Source organism: Macaca mulatta, chromosome 1, assembly GCF_049350105.2.
Source record: "Macaca mulatta isolate MMU2019108-1 chromosome 1, T2T-MMU8v2.0, whole genome shotgun sequence".
NCBI classification, from domain to species: Eukaryota; Metazoa; Chordata; class Mammalia; order Primates; family Cercopithecidae; genus Macaca; species Macaca mulatta.
In genome coordinates this window covers 239,453,474-239,475,875 of record NC_133406.1, presented here as the reverse complement: position 1 = coordinate 239,475,875, position 22,402 = coordinate 239,453,474, and the positions used below count along the sequence as shown (strand labels likewise).

The 22,402-nt window shown below is 62.4% G+C and overlaps 2 protein-coding genes across 5 annotated transcripts; both read right to left on the bottom strand.

The window, feature by feature from the left end:
* Positions 1 to 382: 382 nt before the first annotated feature.
* Positions 383 to 5,291, bottom strand: TNFRSF4 (TNF receptor superfamily member 4). Its single transcript, XM_001090870.5, has 7 exons — positions 3,247 to 5,291; positions 2,922 to 3,044; positions 2,271 to 2,372; positions 1,919 to 1,985; positions 986 to 1,182; positions 748 to 876; positions 383 to 670 (listed from the first exon to the last, which is right to left on the bottom strand). The coding sequence occupies exons 1-7, from the start codon at positions 3,389 to 3,391 to the stop codon at positions 600 to 602; spliced, it is 834 nt and encodes a 277-aa protein (XP_001090870.1). The 5' UTR covers positions 3,392 to 5,291; the 3' UTR covers positions 383 to 599.
* Positions 5,292 to 6,145: 854 nt separating this feature from the next.
* Positions 6,146 to 22,309, bottom strand: SDF4 (stromal cell derived factor 4). Of its 4 annotated transcripts, none has more exons than XM_077981478.1 (7): positions 22,156 to 22,309; positions 17,992 to 18,525; positions 13,130 to 13,266; positions 12,575 to 12,688; positions 8,033 to 8,191; positions 7,722 to 7,897; positions 6,146 to 6,926 (listed from the first exon to the last, which is right to left on the bottom strand). In XM_077981478.1, exons 2-7 carry the CDS (start codon positions 18,315 to 18,317, stop codon positions 6,750 to 6,752), a joined length of 1,089 nt encoding a protein of 362 aa, XP_077837604.1. In that variant the 5' UTR covers positions 18,318 to 18,525; positions 22,156 to 22,309; the 3' UTR covers positions 6,146 to 6,749. The 4 variants fall into 4 exon arrangements, with proteins under 4 accessions (XP_077837604.1, XP_077837615.1, XP_014972597.1 ...); XM_077981489.1 differs by having other exon boundaries at positions 6,146 to 6,959; positions 7,675 to 7,897; positions 17,992 to 18,469; positions 22,200 to 22,309; XM_015117111.3 differs by having other exon boundaries at positions 17,992 to 18,469; positions 22,200 to 22,309.
* Positions 22,310 to 22,402: the final 93 nt, after the last annotated feature.

Genomic DNA, 22,402 nt, shown 5'->3' with positions numbered 1-22,402 from the left:
GGCCCTGGGACCACCTCCAGCTGCAGCAGGGGGTGGGTGCAGGTGTGGAGGGGAAGAGGGGCGGTCTCTACACTCTTCCTTCAAGGACACAGAGGCCCAGGGGTCAGCCGCTCCCAAGCTCCTTGGGTGACCCTGGGCTCAGGGCGACCCTTGTCAGCGGCCGGCCAGCAGCCCCCACGCCAGGCGGCCCTGGACCTGAGCCTTCCCAATCACTCCCCCGGCTCCCCACTCAATCTAGAACTTGCACCCAGGGACCCACCTCCAGGGTCCCACTTGACCCCACTACCTGCTACCTCCACCCTGGCCCAAGACCCTTCTCCAGCCAGAGGCGGGCACGGCCCAGGCCTCCCTGCCACAGGTGCGCAGCCCACAGTGCCAGTTGGAGACTCCCGTCTGCCAAGGTTTTATTGTGGCCCGGCGAGGCAGGAGGTATGCATGGCATACGTAAGCAGAGAGCCGGAGGCAGCCAGCGGCACCTAGAACGGCGCAGAGTGGCCCAGGAGCGTGGCGGGGCGGGCGGCCGGCGCCTGCCCTGCTCGCCCAGCAGACCTCCGGGCTCCAGCCTGGCGGGGCCCAGCGTCCACCTTGGTGGGCCCGGGTCAGATCTTGGCCAGGGCGGAGTGCGCGTCAGCCTGCTCCTCTTGGATGGGGGTCCGGAAACTGCCTCCCCCTGGGGGGGAGAAAAGGAGAGATTGGTGGGTGGGCCTCACGCGTGGGGGCAGTGGGGCAGGGCCACGAGGCACTCACCAGGGGCTTTGGGGGCATCGGGGGGCAGCCTCTGGTCCCTCCGGAGCAGGAGCAGGGCCAGCAGCATGGCCAGGGGGCCCAGCAGCCCCAGCGCCAGGCCCAGGCCCAGGATGGCAGCAACCGCAGGGCCTGCGGGAAGGGGTCTGCTGGGTGGAGTCCGCAGGAGGGGCCCCCATGCCGCCCTCCCCTCCTCCTATTTGGGTTGGGGGCCCTGCTGGGCTGGGCCAGGCGCCCTTACCCCTGGGGACCTCCACGGGCCGGGTGGAGGGTCTCTGTGAGGTTCTGGGCCAGGCTTCAGTGGGCTGGACAGTGGTGGGCCTGGCCGGGGGGCCCTGGGTCTCCTGGGGCTGTGTGGGTGGGGGGTCCCTGTCCTCACAGATGGCGTCCGAGCTATTGCTGGCTGGCTGCAGGGTGTGCTTCCCGGCCAAGGTGCAGCTGTGGGGAGCAGCGGGTGTTGCTCAGGCCAGAAACACCCTGGGACCCGGGAGATGCAGTGGGGATGACAGGGTCCGCGCTGGCCAGCCTCAGGCAGCGTCTACCACAGACACCAGGCCAGTAGCAGCCAAGGGCCCTGCCCAGCCCCACGTGCCCTCCACAGGGGCCTCCAAGGCCACACACCCTTCTCCCACATCTACACCCCCCACCGGCACTTCCCTGTCCTGTGCCCCCAGGGCCTCCCAGCTGCAGAGGGTGAGGGTCCCACACACCCAGCTCCACCCATGGGGAGAGGCTGCCCCAAGGCAGCAGCTTCCTGCTCCCCAACTAGGTCCAGCCACACAGCCAGGCCCCCAGGGCCACCAGCACCTCCGCTTCCTCTCCCCACCTGCCCCCTGCCTCTCCCAGCCCCCCAGCCCCTCCCAGCCTCCCAGCCCCTGGCCAGGCTCCTCTGCCCTCCTAACCCCCCCAATCCCTCCCAGCCCCCCAGCCCCTCTGCCTTCCTAAAAACTCAGCCCCGCCCAGGTCCCCCCAGCCCCTCCCAGCCCCTGTCCAGGCCCCTCCTCCGTCCTAACTACCCACTCCCCCGGCCCCCTTCCAGCCCCCCCACCCCCCCAAGCCCCCCAGCCCCCACTGCAACCACCCTTGGTTCCCCCCAGCCCCCCCACCCCTCCCAGCCCCTCCAACCCCTGAGCCCCCCCGCCCCCCAGGACCCCCAGCACCCCCAGCCCCTCACTTGGTCCAGGGCTTGCAGGCCTGGTTGTCGCCCGGGGAGAAGTGCCCTGGAGGGCAGGGGGCACAGTCTGCAACAAAGATAGGGTGGTCAGGGGCTGCCCACAGGCCCTGGGTGCTGGGGACATGGGGCAGAGCCTGTGGGTTGCCACTCGCCCCCCACGGCCGGGTGGTGGGTTTGGCCTCTGGAAGCCCTCCCTGCCCACATCCCACCCGTGGGCCCTGACCTGGGAGCCCCGTCTTGAGGATGCCAGAGGAGGCACCAGTGGGGCCGGTTCCCTGCGGCCCACGGCCCATCTGCGTCACAGACAGCCGCTGGGACACCCCCAACTGCCGGCCGCAGCCACCGAGCTCACCAACTCCAGGCTTGTAGCTGTCCAGGGGCTGGGTGCCCGCCCGGCAGCGGCAGACTGTGTCCTGTGTGGCCGTGCACGGCTGTTTCCGCTCACTCCCACTTCCTGAGCAGGGGCCGGAGGGGGTTATCAGGTGGGGGCTGTGGACAGGGTCCCCAAGAAGGACAGGTTGGCCTCCCCACCACACAGAGGGCCATGGGCAGGGGTCTGCAGCCTCCCCCAAGGTGTGGAGCCCCTGCAGCCCCCGAGGCCCTCCCTTCCTGGCCACAACCTGGGGCTGGTTCTGTGGCAGCCCCAGCCACCCTTCCCTACCCCTCCACCCCCTCCACCACCTCCAGCCGCCAGCACTGCCTGAGGCAGGGTCTCCATGGCCCAGGCCCCCAGCCTCACTGCTCGGGCCAGCAGGGCCAGGACACATGGCCAGAGGGGTCTCCCCGACTCCACGTGGCCTGGGCCGAGTCTGGGCCCGGAAGGAGTGGGGGTGCCCCGGGAGATGCCTCAGCTCCTCAAAGGACCCTGTGGCGGAGCAGACCCCACTGTGGTTTGAGGTTCGTTTCTGTGGCTGTGGGGGCCCTGTGCTGCTGCGTGGGAATGTGGCTGCCAGGCTGCCGCCCCCTGTGCCGGGTGGGGCTGTGGGGCCAGGTGGGAGCTCACTGAGGTTGCACCATGTGCAGGCCTTGCAGGGCTTGGCGCTGACCACGTCGTTGTAGAAGCCGGGCCCGCACGGACGGCACACCGTGTTCTGGGAGCGGTTGCAGCGGCTCACCATCCCGTTGCCTGCAGCAGAGGCCGGCGTCAGGCAGCGGTCAGGCCCCGGGCTTGCGCCCATGGACTCCCCAAACGGCTCCTCTGCCAGGCTTGGCGGGCCCCTTGCCTGCCCCCTCCCCAGGACCAGCCTCCTGGCTGGCCCATCCCTGCCCCAGCCCCCAGTCCCTGGAGTGCCCCGTGCGTGGCAGACCCTCCTGAAGCTGGGCCTCACCTGGCCTGCACTCCTGACAGCACCGGTCGTTGCTGGGGTAGGTGTCCCCGACACAGTGGAGCTTCGCCGTGGTGCTCAGCCCCAGGCCCAGGAGGAGCAGAGCCGCACACGGCCCCCGGCCCAGCCGCCGAGCCCCCACACACATCCTCGTCTCCGCTGTCGCCAGAGTCTGGGTTTTCCTTGCGGGGTGTGGCTATAAGGACTGTGGAGGAGGGGAGGAGAGGGGAGGGGAGAGGGGAGGAGGGCAGAGGAGGCGGGAGGAGGAAGGTGGCAGGCTGGGGACCCTGGCTGTGGGCTGGGCACAAAGGCGGGGTCTGGACACCCCCAGCATTGGCTTATTCTGCCTTCTGCCCTCTTCGGCCCAAGACCACCATGTTCAGACCCCAGGGCACAGTAGGGCCTGGCCTGCGACTCAACCCTCAGCAAAAAGGTTCATGGAGCACGTGGGTAAACTGAGGCAGCACTGAGTCAGGAGCGGCAACTGTTCAGTCTGGACCTTCGGAGCTGTGACACTGCTGGACCATGGTCCCCCTTGAGTGCCCAAGACTAGCTCTGAGCAGCAGTGACCACAGCCATGGTAAGACAGACACCCACGGCCAGGCGCTGTGGCTCATGCCTGTAATCCCAGCACTTTGGGAGGCCAAGGCAGGTGGATCACCTGACGTCAGGAATTCGAGACCAGTCTGGCCAACATGGCGAAATCCCGTCTCTACTGAATACAAAAATTATTTGGGCGTGGTGGTGGGTGCTTGTAATTCCAGCTACTCGGGAGGCTGAGGCAGCAGAATCGCGTGAACCTGGGAGACAGAGGTTGCAAAGCTGAGATCGTGCCACTGCACTCCAGCCTGGGCGACAGAGCGAGGCTCCGTGACCAGGGCCCACGCTGAGTGTGCCTGAGCAGGGCAGGTGTCTACGGCTGAACTGTGCCCCTTAAATTCCTGCGTGGAAGCCCTAACCCCCATGTGGCGGTGTTTGGAGACAGGCCTCCGAGGAGGTCGTGAGGGTGGGTCCTGGATGACCTGGCACACGTGGACACGCAGGCAGGTTTCTCCCTTGATGCAGACAGCTCTCAGGTTCCACGGGTTGCCCAGAGAACAGGAACTGCCTGGAGAGCCGGGGAGCAGGTGCGGGGCCAGAGGCTCCCTGGGTCCCTTCTGTACCTTTCAAGTAACTGTGACCAGCCTGTGATTATCCAAAAGTTCATTTTTAAAGTTGCCAAGTGGAGAGGGGCCTCTAGGGGAACAGAGCAGCGGGGAAGGGCCTGGAAATCCCCTCCTCCCAGAAGCACAGGAAACAGCTGCCTGCCCTCTGCCCACCCGCGGGAAATTCCCAGCCATGGAGGCCGCTGGGCCTGGAGGGGGAAGGAGTGGAGGGAGAGGCCACTCACCCTTGTACTGAGGGTCCCTAACTTGGTCACCCTCCCCATAACCCCACAAGTAGAGAGGATCCTGGAAGGGCTCAGAGCATCCCAGACAGTGCGTGTGCGTGCATGTGCACACCCCAACCCAGGTGGGCAGAAGAGGAAAGTTCTGGAATTTTCTGGAAGTTTCCGCCCAGCGTTCACATGGGTTTCCCACCGACAGTGAGAAAAAGCTTGTATTTGCAATTGGTTTCTTGGAGGTTCAGGTGAGCTGGGGGTCTTGATGGGCAACACTGCTCTCCTGGGGCCTAAGTGGCCGCGTCTGCCCACAAGTGCAGTGAGTGGGGCCCATGCACCATGGAGAGGGCACCCCCAGCACGTTGCTGGCACCTGCAGTGGCCCCAGGGTAGGGCATGGCCCCTCCTGCTTGAAGCTGCCCAGGAAGCTCAGGTCTCCTTGTCCTGGGCTGAAGCTCACAGGTCCGAGAAAGCCCCGCTGTGTCCACGGAACCGGATGTGGAGTGGCCACAGGAGACGGACACCGACCCAGAGCTGAGGACACCCGAGGTCTGCAAGGCAGCCTGCAGCTCAAACCGCATCCCCAGGGGCTGGGCTCTCCACTCTGCACAGTGGTGTCGCGGGCGGCCCAGGGCAGCCCGCGGGTGGCCACTGCTCCTCCAGTACCAGACTGGAGGTGGCCGGGGCCTCGGAAGGGTCAGGTGCCGCCACACACCCAGCTGTCCCCCCGCCCTCATGTCCAGTCCAGCATGGCCTCAGCTCACACCTCCCACTTCTGGGTGAATGGCCCTCAGCTGCTGAGGCTGTGATGGTCCCTGGCTCTGGCCTGGGGCCATGGATGGGGAAGGGCAAAGTCCAGGCCACCGAAGGTTGGCTCCAGGGAATTACAGCCCCTTCCAGTAGGGCACGGGACCTTCCTCCCAACACCTGCCTGGCCATGGCTCTGTGAATCCTGTTTGCCTGGGAACCAGCCCAGGTGCCAACCTGCCCTCTCGGCCCCGTAGGAGCACCTGGGCAGGTGGGCTCCGGGCAGAGGCCAGTCACACGGGCACTGCAGGGCAGACTGAGGAGGGGGCACTCCTGGCTTCCTTGAGCTCCCGCCGGGAAAACCAGGAAAGAGCCTGGGCCCCCACACGCCACAGGGCGGGACCCCCACCAGCCGTCCTCACACCCCCCCTTCTCTGCCCCTCCCGGGGCTGGGCCCGCCCCTCTGCACCCGAAGGCCTTGCCATCCTCCACCCAAAACTCCCCTAGGTGGCTCTGGCTCCTGCCTTAAATGTCCAAACCCCAAACTCAATGGACACTTCTGCTGCCCTCAGGACCCCTGCTCTCACACACAGCGCTGCCCCCCGTCCTCCCAGAGCCCCTGCCGTCCCTGCCGGCCAGGAGAATCACCTCCGACGGGCCACGACCTCCGCCTGACCCAGCATCTGCCTCCAGCGGAAACTCTGACCACAGACGTGCCACGCTGGTGTTGTGTTTTGTTTCACACCCAAAGAATGAAGCTGACCAAAAAGGCAACTATGTTTACAGTAAATTAATGTGATTCTTGTCACAACAAATATTCGCATTTTCTCAGCGGCAGCTGTGGGACCTGGGTGGCTCCAACCTGCCAGGCCCGGGAAGGACCAGGCGCCCTCCCCTGAACTTCGTGGCTACTCATTTCCAGCGAAGTTTAATCTATTTTTAATAATCGTTCAGTTTTCAAGGAAACGGAGAAGCTGTTATTTCCCACGGAGCGGTGGCCCTGGGAGGGGCCGGGCCCAGAGGTTCCGGCCGCGATGCGGTCAGCGCCGTCGGCAGAGTGCCTGAAGCGAGATTTCGTTCTCAGAAGTGAGATGCAGCGATTTCGAGGGACCAGGGAGGAGGAGGCGCCGCGGAGCCGCAGCCCAGCCCCGCACCCCGGCCGCATCACAGCAGAAGCTTCGCCGGGGTGCGCGCCGCGGTGGGGACGCCTCGCTGAGCCTCGCGGGGGTGCGCGCTGTGGGGGGACTCGTCGCTGATCAACTGGGGCGGCCACGGTCGGCCGGTGGTGGGTGGCAGGGAGGGGCTGGGGTCCGGGACAGCCACGGAGCCTGGAGTCACCCGCGGGGCCGCTCTGGTGGTGCGCGGGGCGCGCTGGGCGCTCAGAACTCCTCGTGCACGCTGCGCGCGTAGTCCACCAGCTTGCTGCCGGTGAAGAACTCGCTGTACTTGAGCACCTCCTCGGGCTCCAGGTGGTGGTTCTGGTTCTCGTCCGCGACCGCGATCATCTGCTTGGCCTCGTTCAGGGCGTTGTACTCGTTCATGGGGTCCATGTAGCTCTGCGGGCGAGCGGGGCACAGGTCAGCATCCGCCTTTCCCCCTCCCAGTGCCAGCCGCCCGGGAGGCCCTCCCGGCTCCGCTCGGGGGAGGAACAGCTGGGCCCGAGCTCCGCGGTCATCCACACGAAGTGGCTATTTAAGGTGCCTGCTGGCTGCAGCAGGAGTGTGGGCATGTTCTGGAAGGTTCCCGAAGGGAGGCGGCACAAATGAGAAGGGCACAGGGCAGGGAGAAGCCGGGGGCCCTGGAAGGCCTGCCCGTGGCCGGCAGGGGTCACGGGGTACAGGGGCTACCCCGGCCTGAACCCCAGTTCTGAAGGATCCCTAACCTGGGCCGGGCTCACTGGCTGTCGCCAGGGATCACAGGATTCTACATAAAAACAAGGTGACTCATTCAGCAGTGGAGACAAACAAGCCTACACATGATACCAGTGAAAACGCTTCAAAGGAAGGTGGTAAATTCCAGCCATGTGGCACAGGCCGCCCCGCCCACCTGCACCTGCCTCCAAGTTGGGCCCAGCAGGAGCTTCCCCTTGTGGTCCCGTTAAAAACGGGCCGTGAGAACCTGAGGATGGAGCCCGGCCAGGCTCGCCTGTCTCTGATCCATTTGAACCTAAACGCCAACCATGGCCACGCGGTCTGGTGGACGCCGCTGAGCAAACGCCCCAGTGACCGGCCCAGGGGGAGTTTCAGGCTGGACACCAGCATGGCTTCCTGTCTCAGGCCCAGATCCGCCGGCCCCTCCGCACACAGTGCCTCGCAGGGCTGGCTCCGGGACGCGGCTGCACCAGGGCTCACCTCCAGCTCCTCTGCCGTCACGATGCCGTCGTGGTTGGAGTCAATGAGCTCCTCAAACTCCTTTTTTCTGTCTTTCACCCAGTTGTCGTCAATGTCCTGGCCCTGCTGGTTCTCCACGGTGCCCACGGGCAGGGAGACGAACTCCGGCAGGGACAGCTGCTTGTCCCCGTCCTGGTCTGTGAGACGGGAACGGATCAGCCCACACCCAGGCTGGGGCTCCCGCAGGACCTTACCCGACTTCCCGGCGATGCCCAGCCCCTGCCGTTGGTCCCCGGGCCCTGGCGCGCCAGCCAGGCTGGACCCAGCCTCACCCAGGTCCCGGACGATCTCCTTCACCATGAACCTGAGCATCCCCCGGCTGTGCTCGGGGTGGAGGAACGACAGGAACTCCTCCTCCGTCAGCAGCAGGTCCGCGGGGGGGCTGTCTGCCTGGTACCAGCGGTCCTTCAGGTTCTCCAGGACTTCCTGTGCTGAGAGGGGCGCAGCCTGTGGGCATCGAGGCAGACAGACGCCGGCACGCAAAGCCAGAAAGCTCCGAGAGGTGCTGCCTGAACTCGAGGGACATAGCCGCCCACGAGACCGGGGCCCCACCCTCCAGGATTCACAGGTCCCCCGGACATGGCCCAGACAACCAAGACACAGCCTGGACCCCCCGCCAGGACATAACCCAGAGCCCCCCACAGGCCTGATCCCCAAAGACAAAGCTTAGACCCCCCAAGATATGACCCAGGCCCCCCCAAACACAGCCTGGACCCCCCACACAGCCCAGATACCCCAAGACAGCCTGGACCCCCTACCCTGGACCCCCGATACATGGATGGCCATGACTCCCCACGGACACAGCCCAGACTCCCAAGTCAGAATCTGGACCCCACACAGCCTGGACCCCCAAGACATGGCCTGGACCCCCCACACAGCCCAGACACCCAAAGACATGATCCAGAACCTTCCCATGGCCCAGAATCCCCAGGACATAGCTCAGACCCCCTCATGCCCGGGACCCCTCAGGATGGGCCTGGGCCCCCCCACACACCCGCATCTGCCCCTCCGGAGGAGCCAATCACCCACACGCAGGACCGCCCTGGCGCCGCAGGGCAAAGGACTCACTGCCCTTTCCGTTTCCGTCATGTGTGACGTCACAGGGAGGAAAACACAGTTTCTAGAAATGACTGAGACAGGGGCTGAGCAGAGCCTCCCGGCTGGGACACGGTACTGCCTCTGGGTGTGTGGCCCCCGCGCTCCCGCTGTGCCCTCCCGGCCCTGACGACCCCTCACCCCGAGGTCCCCACGCATCCCAAGGGCCCCATGCCACCCTCAGTCCGGGCCTGTCTCGGTCTCCAGGGCAGAACCACAACCTCCTGCCCCATCTTGGGGCTCGCTGTGGTCAGTGGCCAAGTCCAGTGTTGAGGCTCAGCCCCTGCAAGTAAGGCCCGACTCTGCCCTGGCCGCAGCCCCTGCCACAAACACCGCAGCCTCTGGGTCACAGTCACTGCAGGAGGATGAGGCCTAGTTGCCGTCTCCTCATCCCTTTCTGAACAACCTCCTCCTACACGACCAGTTCACTTAAAGGAAGACAGGAGTGACGGGGCTGAGGGTCCTGGGGCACCCCTCCCTGTCTGGCTCCACCGCAGCTCCTGGGAGGGATGGACGGGGCTGAACTGAGACTCACTCAGGACAGGCACAGATGCACCAGACAGGCCGGCTGAGAGCTGCCTTCTCCAGCACAGGATTCTCACAGCCGCCGCCCAGCCCCAACCTCAGACCCAGAGAGATGTAGCAACGGAGGCAGGGGACAGGGGCGATGCCCGCCTGCCATGCCTTCACCGCAGTCCCCAGAATCAGGTCTGCAGCACGAGAACAGCAGCCCCAGGACTCATGCCATGGCCCTCACAGGAGCCATGCAGGGAGGGGTCGGAGGTCGCTGGAGCAACGCCTACCAGTGCTTCCCAGGCCCTCCCTCCCAGGACCTGGCCACTGCTCTTCCCGAGCCAGAAACCAAATACTGGCTGGGGTGGGGGGTCCTAGGCACCCCGAGGTCGGGGGGACCAAGACGGATCGGACACGGCTGGGCAGGGAACGGCACCTCAGCACGCACGGGGACCTCCAGAACGCAGAGTGAATTCTACATACACCTCTGCTGAGCCCCAAAAGTAGACGAAGGCTTCACAGGGATGTCACAGAGCTCTAGGTCCAGGTGGGACATGTCCTGGGCAGAAAATGGCACCAAGGACAGACAGACACAATCGGAGTTGGGGCGCGGGCAAACACAAGGGCCTCCCACCACAGCACATCGCCAGCAGGCTGGACTTGCTGCACAAAAGCTCACCAACGGGACGAAGGTTAAAGGCACCGGCAGGACAGCAGGGAACGCGGGACCCGGGTGGAGGCACAAACCGTGTGCGGTGAGGAAAACGTAAACCACTCTTTCAGAAAGGAAATAATAACATCCAATTTGGCCAGGTACTGGGATTTGTGCCTGTAATCCCAGCACGCTGAGAGGCTGAGGCCGGAGTTCGAGACCAGCCTGGGCAACACAGGGAGATCCTCTTATTTTGAGTTTAGTTTTTTTTTTTTTTTTGAGACGGAGTCTTGCTCTGTCGCCCAGGCTGGAGTGCAGTGGCAGGATCTCAGCTCACTGCAAGTTCCGCCTCCCGGGTTCACACCATTCTCCTGCCTCAGCCTCCCGAGTAGCTGGGACTACAGGCGCCCGCCACGACGCCTGGCTAATTTTTTGTATTTTTTAGTAGAGACAGGTTTTCACCGTGTTAGCCAGGATGGTCTCGATCTCCTGACCTCGTGATCCGCCCGCCTCGACCTCCCAAAGTGCTGGGATTATAGGCGTGTGCCAATGCGCCCGGCCTTTTTTAGTTTTTTTAACGTCCAATTGGTAAAATTTAGAAAGGACACGACCAAACTCCAGAGGAGAGTACATGAACTGGGAGAAGGGCAGGCAGAGCCAATAGGCTCAAAAGTCTCCACATCATTCTAGAAGGTCAAGGCCAGGCACAGGAGCTCACGCCTGCAACTCCAGGCCGGGGGGAGGCCGAGGCAGGCGGGTCACTTGAACCCTCTCAAACCCCAAGAGTTTGACACCTGCCTAAGGCAACATGAGGAGATCTTGTGTCTACAAAATATATATTTCTGCATCAGTGGGGCATGGTGGCACGCACTGGTGGTCCCAGTTACTCAGGAGGCCGCCCCGCCATGGGGGCTGGTCACATGATACGGGCCGTTCCTGGCAGGAACGTATCTTACACCTTTACTTTTTTTATTCTCCAAGGAGGACAGATTGAGCCCAGAATGTGGAGGCTGCAGAGAGCCGAGATTGCACCAGTGCACTCCAGCCTGGGCAACAGTGAGACCCTCACTCTCAAACAATAAAAAATTAAAAATTAAAAAAAGAGAGGTTAAGAGCAGGTGCAGTGGCTCACGCCGATCACTCTGGGAGGCTGCGGTGGGCGGATCACTTGAGTCCAGGAGTTTCAAGCCAACCTGGCCAACAGAGCAAAATCTGTCCATACAAAAAATACAAAAGTTAGCCTGGCATGGTGACAGTGACTGAGGTCCCGGCCACCTGGGAGGCTGAGGTGGGAGGATTGCCTTGCGCCCGGGAAGGTACAGGGTAGGCAGCAGAGTGAGACCGTCTCATGAAAAAAGAAATAAATTAAGAGGAGGTTTGCCTTCAGACTCTGGTGAGGAAATGTGTGTCACTGATAGGTTGAGCAGGCACAACAAATAAAGGTGTAAGATGCACCCAGCCTGCCAGGAGCGGCCCCGTCTATCACGTGACCAGCCCCGTAAACAACACGGCTCCCAGCAGAGACGCCACCCCAGGAAGCCGAGACGCGATGGAACCGGCGTCGCTGCACATTCTCCACAAAGCCCAAACCAGACAACGGGCACAACCGGGAAGGGCACGCAGAGCCCCAGGGTGGCAGCAACGCCACAGTACCCGCTCAGCTGTGCCTCACGACTGAGCCAGCAGGGGCTTCTGCCCGGACAGCGCTCCCAGACCTGCCCCGCGCAGGGTGGCCTGGCTCTCCCCTCGCCTGGCCTTAGCCCGGGTGCCGGGCCCCACCTGGCCCCACCCTCTTCACACAGAGGCACCAGCTCAGACCCGCCCAGGGCTGAGGTTGCCCTGCTGGCCAACGGCCACACCCCAGACCCAAGGAAGAGCCTCCCCCTGGGACCTGACCACTCTCTGGTGACCACCTGACGGCCACACAGATGTCTCCAGCAGACCCAAACCACAGGGCCAAGCCCTCAGGCACAGGCTGTGCCCTCTCCCTGGGAAACTCTGCCTCAGGTGGCCTTCAGAGTATGGGGCAGGTCCCACCCCAGATGCACAGCCTCAGATTCTCTGCAGGACCCAACTGAGTAACGGCCGTGAAGGTGCCGTCACCAGCAGAGTTGAGAGCCACCCGGGCACAGCTCACACACTCCCCACCAAACCCCTGGGTGGTGCCTGAGTTGGCAATGGCCTCATCCACTTCCCTCCTGACAGCCACCACCACCCAGGTTGGGCCATACAGTTAGGATGAACATGTGTGCACGAGCACATACAATGGGCGTGAGGGCGCACTCACCTGCATGTACTCACGAGCACACACGAACGGCCACCCGGATGTACTCACAAGCACACCCACACATGCACGGCGCACTCGTACACACGACACGCACACACCCCGCATGTACTCACGAGCACACACGGCACACTCGTACACACGACACACACGTACTCACGACACACGTACTCACGAGCACACATGCACGGCGCACTCGTACACACGACACGCACACATGCACGCATGGGAGTCCTGAGACCTGCGGCAGGAGCCTGGCTGAGCACTCACTTTCCTCATCCACTTTGAGCTCCTCGTTGAGCCTGATGGCGTCGGCAACCTCCTTCTCGCTATGGCCTTTACTCGCCAAAAACTTCACCTTATACTCGTCCCATGACACATGGCCTGGAAGAGCAGGTCACACCTGTCAGGATGTCTGACACTGAGCCGAACTTCTTCTTCCATTGAGATGGGGTATTGCTCTGCTGCCCTGGCTGGAGGCGGCAGGATGCCAGTGTCTGGAGCCCCAGGGCCCCGGCCAGCACCCCGCACCCGCCTCCTCACCTGTGAGGCCAGCTGGGAATGTCTGTGCCTCGGCACCACCAGGTGAAGGCCCCAAAGTCCTAAGAGGCGCCTTCCATGGGCCACGCCCAGTGCTTGGCACACACGCCTTTGTCACCAAGATTCTGGCATCACGAACCCAGCTTTCAACGCCCACCACACCTCAGGGTCTCCGGCTGATGCCTCCCCACCGCCCATCCCTCAGAACTGGCCTGTCTGCCCTCCAGGCACCAGGCAAGGCCCATGGCCCTGCCTGCCGCCCCCACCCCAGCCTGGCCGCAGTACCGTCCCCATCGGGGTCCACGGCACGGAAGTGTGTCTTGCTCTCCTCCATGGCCTCCTGGAAGTGCTCGGCCGTCTTCTCCATGATCCAGCGCTGCATCTCCTTGGCACTGATCTTCCGGTCGGTGTTCACGTCCACCCTGCAGGACAGCAGATGGGCAGGCAGCCATCAGACTGGGCCCCCAGACCCTGAACAGCCAGATGGACGCCGCCGGCCCAGTACTCCATGGCAGTGTGAACCTGCCACCGACGGTGACAGGCTCCACCGGACGACACAAGAAACATCTGGGACGTGGGGGCCGGGGTGGGGGGGGCCACGCCAGAGACACTGGGGAAGGTGGATGCCACGGTCCCCTCCCCAGGGGGATGCATGGACCCTCCCCCTCCGTCACACAGAATCACCACCAGACTCCCCTCTCCAACCACAGCTTCCGAAAGTCACACTCTTCACGTTTTATTTATTTATTTATTTATTTATTTATTTATTTTTTTTTTTTTTTTTTTTTTTTGAGACGGAGTCTTGCTCTGTAGCCCGGGCTGGAGTGCAGTGGCCAGATCTCAGCTCACTGCAAGCTCCGCCTCCCGGGTTTACGCCATTCTCCTGCCTCAGCCTCCGGAGTAGCTGGGACTACAGGCGCCCGCCACCTCGCCCGGCTAGTTTTTTTTTTTTTGTATTTTTAGTAGAGACGGGGTTTCACCGTGTTAGCCAGGATGGTCTCGATCTCCTGACCTCGTGATCCGCCCGTCTCGGCCTCCCAAAGTGCTGGGATTACAGGCTTGAGCCACCGCGCCCGGCCCACGTTTTATTTTTTGAGACGGAGTCGCACTCTGTCGCCCAGGCTGGAGTGCAATGGCACAATCTCGGCTCACTCCAAGTTCTACCTCCCGAGTTCAAGTGATCCTCCTGCCTCAGCCTCCCAAGTAGCTAGGATTACAGGGGCCCACCACCATGCTCGGCTAATTTTTGTATTTTTAGTAGAAATAGGGTTTCATCATGCTGGCCAGGCTGGTCTCAAACTCCTGACCTCAAATGATCCACCCACCTCAGCCTCCCAATGTGCTAAGATTCCAGGTGTGGCCACCAGGCCCAGCCCATGTTTTATTTTAGATGCTTCACGTGTGGCTACAGAAAAACCTTCATACAGGCCGGACACAGTGGCCACACCTAGAATCCCAGCACGCTGGGAGGCTGAGATGGGTGGATCACTTGAGCCCAGGAGTTCAAGACCAGCCTGGGCAACACAGGGAGACCCCACCTCTACAAAAAACAATTACAAAAATCTGACAGGTGCGATGGCGTGCACCTGTGGTCTCAGCTACTCAAGAGGCTGGGGCGGGAGGACTGCCTGAACCTGGGGCATGGAGGTTGCAGCGAACTGTGATACCACCACTGCACTCCAGCCTGGGCGGCCCAGCAAGACCCCGACTCGAAACAAGACAAAACAAAACCCTTCATATAAACGTCAAGTGACAAGATTGAGGAAAAAGAGCCTGTGGGGACTTAACATTGTGTCCAAAGACTTGGGAGACAGGGACACAGATTGAGGACACAGCGTCAGCACGGGCCAGGTCAGGCCAAGGCCCCAGGACAAGTCACTTCCATCCCAGCTTCACAGAGCTCGGCTTTACCATCATGTCCTCGTGGAAGCCACAAGCACCTGCCCCTGCTGAGGCTGCACGTGTCCTGAGCTCACCTGTTGGAAACCTAACCCCAGGGCAACAGCGCTGGGAGGCAGGGCTTCCAGAGGTACAAGGTCTCGAGACCCCGGCTGGTGCATTTGCTGGAGGCGTCCCTGAGAGTAGGGTGCCCTGGCCCCTTGCCCCTATGCTCCACTCAGGGGCAGCCGCGGCCACGTTACGAGGTGGCAAGCAGGCCCTCGTCAGGTGGGTGTGGCCTCTCGGACCTGGGCCAGGCCAGCTTCCATGGTGCACACACCGCAGGCACGGCTCAGAGGCACTGGGCAGAGATCCCCACAGAAGGAGGCCAGGCCACCGCTCACACACGCCCCTCCCTCAGCAGCCACGGCAGCCCAGAGGTGGATGGACCTGGGAGGCACCCTCAGCTCCACAGTCCCCACAGTACACCGGCCAGGGAGGGTGCCGCCTGGATGGCCGTGTGGCAGGTGGGGCACCTGGGGAGCCTCGCGTGGACAGCAGCATCCCCGACTGCTCTGGCCACGCTCCACACGCGCCACAGATATGGACCACAAGCTCCACACATGCCACACGTGCCACAGACACAGGCCACATGCTACACACAGCGCGCATGCACCACAGACACGGGTCACACATGCCACACGTTCCACACACACCACAGACACGGGCCACATGCTCTACGTGCTCCACACACGCCACAGACACCACATGCTCCACATGCGCCACAGACATGGGTGCACACGAGCAGAACAAAAAGGTGGAAAGAACCACGTGGCGCAGGATTCCAGTCAAGACGTCGGCGAGGAGTCGCTCATCCAAACTCAGGTGCCTGAAGACACGGCTGCAGGGCGGTGCAGGTACATGGACTGGCACGCACACATGCAGGTATACAGGCCAGACCCGCGTGTACACAGCACACACACATGAACAGGGTTGGCAGCACGCAGATGTGACTGGGCTAGTGCACACGCATGTTATTGACCTCTGACTCCTGAGAGGACAAGGGCAAGATGCCCCGTGCCCAGACCCTGGCTTCCAGCTCCAGCCACAGGAGCCAGGGGTCCCTGGAAAGGCAGCAGCTACTGCACTGGGGCAGGCGGCACAGAGGCAAGCCTAGAGCACCTCACAGTGCCAGGAAGCGGGAAGTAAAGCCTGGAGCATCTCATGGTGCTGGGAAGCGGGAAGGAAAGTGAAGCTCAAAAGCCCCTAAGACAGGGCACCTCCCCTCTGGGTGTTCTTTCCAAAAACCTTCAACACTGTACAGTCAGGAGGAAACACATCCCACTGAGGGACATTCTAAAACCTCCTGTTCAGTCCTCCTCAGAACTGTTACGTCCACAAAAAAACCGGAGTCTGAGATGCCGTCCCAGCCCAGAGAAGGCAGAGGAGACAGGACAGCTGAGTGAACATAGGTCCTGGAGGGACAGGGCCCTGCGCAGAAAGGGGGTGAGAAGGGACCCGCATGCTGGGGAGGGAAGTCTGAACACCCACGGCGGCCGCTGTCGCCGCTCGGCGCTGGTGTCGGGGACCCGGAGACCTGTTGCTACGTCCCACTCTCCACGCCCCCCGCCTCCTCAAATGGGACCCCGCCTCCTCCTCAAACGAGATGGCTCGGGGTTTCGTTACAGGCACCAAAAAGAAACCCCGGTCCAGCCGGAGATGCGCCGAGCAGACGCCTGAACTCCCCTCGCCCAGGCATGCAGCCCACCCTCAGCACTGGCCGAGCAGGGACGGGGACCCTCCCCTGTGACGCCGTGAGCCAGGCCTGCGTGAGCTCAGGGTAGTGAACCTGACAGGCCCCAGGGAGCACCAGCAGCCTCTTCATGGTTGGTCAGGTCACCACCAAGTGAACTCAGGCTGCGAAAGGATCCCTGAACCATGCCATCTGGGGAGAGGTGCAAAGGGACGCCACACCTGGCGCCCAGGTCCTCCAGCTGGCACCGTGCCTCTGTCCCACCAGCTCACCTGTGCTCTGCCCAAAAACCTGGATCCTCAGGGCCCTCCTGCCTGGCCTTCAGCCCAGGGCCCTGGCACAGCCAGGCCAGTCCTCACACCTTCCCTACCTGTACCTGCACCCCTGGGCCCCAGCCCTGCCCAACCCCCTTGCTCACCAGCTCTGCCACCTGCCCCTCTGCACTGGCCCTGGAGCACCAGGCCCTGCAGGAAGGTGAGCCTGTGGCCACGCCCTGTGGCAGGGGCTGCCTCCGTATGCCCGGGTCCCACAGGTCCCAGGAGGCCCAGAGTGTTCTCTCACCTGCACCCTGGCTCCCTGCCCAGCACCCCGGCTGGCCTGAAGGACTCATGGGCATGTCCTGACCCTGCTCTGCCTCCAGGAGTGAGGCCAGCGCTGAGTGCACATGGGCTCCAGGGCCACACCGCAGGGCACCCCGGCCGTGCCACAAGGAGTAAGGCTCCCGTGCAGCACCTGGCTCCTTGTGGGTGAGTGGTCAGGTTGACTCATCTTATATCCCTTACACAAGGCTCCCGAGACTCGAGGATGGGGTCGGGGGAGAAAGCTCGGCACTAGGCACAGGGGCAGCGAGAGAGCCTCGGGGACGTGGCAGGGCGGGGGCAGGGATGGGCCACTGACAGCACAGCTCTGCTCTCGAACAGGCCAGCAAAACAAGCCAACCCCACACACCCCCAGCCCGTGTACGACACACTGCCCACCCGTGTGTGACACACTGCCCACCCGTGTCCCAGCCCGCGTACGACACACTGCCCACCCGTGTGTGACAGGGACCCCAGACACACAGGGCAGAGGGTGTGTCAGGAGGAGCCCAGAGCACCCTGTACCAGCTCTCCAGCTGCCCGTGGCTGCCCCTCACTCCTCAGCCAGGCCTCGTCCAACTGGTGCTGCAGCCTGCAGAGGCTGCCCGTGGCCGGCATCTGCCCCTCAGCATGGAGGACACTGACCACCGCAGTGCCGGGAGGGCTCCTCCTCCAGACTGTCCTAGGCACAGCCACGCAGCCCACTCTGGCCCTCTGAGCCTTCACTGGACCCAGGGCCTTCAAGAAGCCACTCCAGGTTGCCAGCACAGGCCTCAGTGCAAACACAGCAGGCTGGAAGTGGCGCTGATCACCGGCACGCCTTCCCAGCCCGGCAGGTCCTGACGCAGGATGTGGCGCCCCCGCTGCGCAAAGCCAGGCCAGGAACACACGGGCGAGCGTACGCAGCGGCCCCCAGCCTGGGCACACGTGGCACCTACTTGGAGAAGATGACCATCAGCTTCCTCCGGCTCCGCCGCGGCTCCACGTCCTCCTCAAAGCCCCCCAGGTCCTTGCCTAGGAAGACCTCCTGGTGGAAGCCCCGATTGAGGTGCCCGTCCATCTCCAGCTTCACCCCGTTCAGGTGGTCCGGGGGCAGGATCTCGTTCTCCTCCCTGTTGGCCGCTCTCTCTCGAGTGGACGAGTGGTTGGCAGGCCGTGCTGACGCATCCATCAGGAGTACCGCCCCCAGGAGCCAGAGGCAGCGCGGAGCCAGGCCGACGAGGGGACCCCACCTGGACGCCATCGCCACCCAGGACCAGACCATGGGGTGGGCTGCTGGGTGTGGGCCAGGTGCTGGGAGGGGCAGGGGCAGGGGCAGAGGAGGAAGTGAGGTCCTGGCTCCAATCCAAGCCCCAGGCACCACGGAGGGCTCTGTGTCCCCAGGACGGCTACAGGCTGGGACGAGCGGCTCACGGGCTGCAGAGACACAGACACGTCATTAGTGAGACTAGCAAAGACTTCCCCAAGCACGTCTATCCTGCAACATGAAACACATCCTCAATTCACAGGATCCAGACCACACGTGGCATTGTTTTCCCCAGATCACACGTGGTGTTTTTTCTTTATTTTTAGAAACAGGGTCTTGCTCTGTCACCCAGGCTGGAGTGCAGTGGCGACCACGGCTCACTGCAACCACAAACTCCTGGGCTCAGGGGATGCTCTCGCCTCAGCCACCCGAGCAGCTGCAACCATAGGCGCGCACCACCATGCCGGGCTAATTTATTTTTATTTTATCTTTTGCAGAGACAGGTCTTGCTGTATTGCCCAGGCTGGTCTCAAACTCCTGGCTTCAAGCGATCCTTTTGCCTCAGTCTCCCAAGGTGCTGGGATTACAGGCATGAGTCACTGTGCCTAGTCTTTTTTCCCTATTTTACAGACACTGAGTTTTCAGCCCTGTCTCTCCATCTTTCCAGCTCTCTCCTGAACCGTCAACACCTCCAGGGGCTAACCTGTCCCCGCCGCCCAACACCTACAGCACAGCCTTCCTGTGGGGCCTGGCTCTGTCCCTCCTGGCATCATGCCACTGGCCCATGGGGTTATGGTCACTCTCCAGACCCTGACTTGAACATTCTTGAGATCTATGACCTTGGCTAAGTCATGTGGTCTCCCAGGCCTCAGCTTCTCACTAAGAAACAGGAGGCTGGCCGGGCGCGGTGGCTCAAGCCTGTAATCCCAGCACTTTGGGAGGCCGAGACGGGCGGATCACGAGGTCAGGAGATCGAGACCATCCTGGCGAACACGGTGAAACCCCGTCTCTATTAAAGAAATACAAAAAACTAGCCGGGCGAGGTGGCGGGTGCCTGTAGTCCCAGCTACTCGGGAGGCTGAGGCCGGAGAATGGCGTAAACCCGGGAGGCGGAGCTTGCAGTGAGCTGAGATCCGGCCACTGCACTCCAGCCTGGGTGACAGAGCGAGACTCCGTCTCAAAAAAAAAAAAAAAAAAAAAAGAAACAGGAGGCTCTCCCTGCCCCCCCACCACCAGGCTTTGCGAAGACAGCCAACCCTAAGGGCAGAGGGTGTCAGGGCCTGGTCCCAGCAAACACAGCCCCCACACACAGAGGTGCGCACACACACATCCACACTCATGCATGCACATATTACACACACGTGCCCTTGCCCACACCCGTAAGCGAACGCCAAGGCTGGGGAGCCCAGAAGCCTGTCTTGGCGTCCGAGGCATGGCCAGTCCTGGTGGGAAGCAGGGGCTCACAGGGCCTCATGCCTCACGTATCCCAAAGGAAACTCGGGGTCCTTCCCACCCACGAGCTTGCTACTTTCACAGTCGGCTCCTCCGGCAAACACCTGCGGGTCCTTCCGGGTGCCGCTGAGGCCCCCCCGACCCGTGTTGCAGCTGTTCCCTGAACACACATGGACTGAGGCTCCTGTGGCTGTCTTACTCAGCTTCACTGTCCTGGCACCTGCCACTCTGCACACAGTAGGCGCTCAATGAATGCTACCTTGTGTAATATTAGACAGAGAAATGCTGCCTCCAGGCACCGAGAAACGCCAGTGGGGCCGCCATGAAAGGGCCTTGAAGTCAGTGCCACAAACCAACAGGGGTACAAGCCTGGGGTCACCCAAGGAAGGAAGCCCCAGGTGAGGGGTCATGTCTGGTTTTTTTTTTTTTTTTTTTTTTTTTTGAGACGGAGTCTCGCTCTGTCACCCGAGCTGGAGTACAGTGGCCGGATCTCAGCTCACTGCAAGCTCCGCCTCCCGGGTTTACGCCATTCTCCTGCCTCAGCCTCCCAAGTAGCTGGGACTACAGGCGCCCGCCACCTCGCCCAGCTAGTTTTTTGTATTTTTTAGTAGAGATGGGGTTTCACCGTGTTAGCCAGGATGGTCTCGATCTCCTGACCTCGTGATCCGCCCGTCTCGGCCTCCCAAAGTGCTGGGATTACAGGCTTGAGCCACCGCGCCCGGCCTTTTTTTTTTGTTTTGAGAGAGAGTCTCACTCTGTCGCCCAGGCTGAAGTGCAGTGGTGCAGTCTCGGCTCACTGCAACCTCCGCCTCCCAGGTTCAAGTGATTCTCCTGCCTCGGCCTCCCAGTTAGCTGGGATTACAGGCGCCTGCCACCACGCTCCATTAATTTCTGTATTTTTAGTAGAGATAGGGTTTCACCATGTTGGCCAGGCTGGCCTCAAACTCCTGACCTCAAGTGATTCTCCTGCCTTGGCCTCCCAAAGTGTTGGGACTACAGGCGTGAGCCACGCACCCGGCCTGATTTTCTGAACATGGCTGAGGGCTTTCCCCTTCCCTAGTGGTGGTATAATTCTGTTCCTGTTGTCCCAGCTCGCCTGACCAGGGGAGTGTCCTGGTTAAGAACCAAGACACCTCCTCCAGGTGCTGACTCCACTAACTACAGTCGTAAAACACATTCTGTGGCAAGCAAACAGAGTGTACTTTGTTCCTAGAGACGACAAGGCTAGTTCTTGATTCTACTTATCTTGATGAGTTACACGGTATACTTGAGGCAGGAGGACGGTGAGACCAGCCTGGGCAACGCAGTGAGAGCGTGTCTCTTTAAAACACAAAAACAAGGCCGGGCACGGTGGCTCACGCCTGTAATCCCAGCACTTTGGGAGGCCGTGGCGGGCGGATCATGAGGTCAGGAGATCGAGACCATCCTGGCTAACACAGTGAAACCCCGTCTCTACTAAAAATACAAAAAATCAGCCGGGCGTGGTGGTGGCGCCTGTAGTCCCAGCTACTCAGGAGGCTGAGGCAAGAGAATGGTGTGAACCCGGGGGGCGGAGCTTGCAGTGAGCCGAGATTGCGCCACTGCACTCCAGCCTGGGGGACAGAGCCAGACTCCGTCTCAAAAAAAAAAAAAAAAAGAAACCTGTCTCGAAAAAGGGGGGAAAAAAAAGTAACCCCAAAATAACTATAAATATCAGGAGTCCATCAAGTGGCGCTTCCTCCCCTGGCTTCAGAGTATCTCTCCATCACCGTGAGCGAGGCTCGCAGCACAGCGGCGCCGGCCTGTCCCACCGGAATGGGGTTTCCACTTCGCCATCCCCCAGCAGCTCAGTTCCCAGCGTGGACTCAGCACACCCTTGCCAAGCGGACGTGGTCAACAGCTTAGACAGAGACGCTATGTCTCCGCCATCCCCGGGCTTCAGCTCGGGTGGAACGCGGCTATTTCCGGCGGCGAACACACACGGTTGGATTCTAAAAGCTCGACAGGGTTCATGACACCGCCTCTGAGCCAGACACCAAGCGCTCCACGCAGCCGACTTCACCTCTCCAGACCCTACAAACTGGGGAGGGGGGGGTCCGCGAGTTCAGAAGCGGAGGCGGAGGCGCAGGGAAGCGGGACAGCTCGTCCAAGGTCGCCTCGCCGATAAACGCGAGTCCAACCAGACTCCCTCGGCCTCCGTTTCGCGGTGGCACTCGTAGGTTTTGGCCAATAGAAGACCAGACGTGCCGGCGGCCGGAGAGGCCCGCGTCGTCGGCCCGTCCTTGCCCCCCGGAGTCCCGGAAGCCCCGGTGGCGGCGAAGTCTCGCCAGGGCTCGAGGCCGAGCGGACGGACGATGCCCCAGCCCAGGGCGGGAGACGGCGGCGGCCTCCAGACCCGCCCTCGCCGTCCGGCCGGCGTGGACACTTGGCTTAGCGGCCTGCAACGGCCGCCCTGGGACCCTCACTCACCGGCCTGCCTCCCCGCGCCCTGGATCCGAGGACCGGAGCGAAGCGCCCGTGACGCCGTCAACGGGCCCGGATCAGGCCGCTGCCATCTTTCTTGCGGGCGGAGGCGGTGCGAACGCGCGCGACCTCACTGAGGGGACGCCGGCGCCACCATCTCTCCTTCGGGCGGAAGCGGTCGCGGGGCCGCTCCGAGGTTGACCAATGAG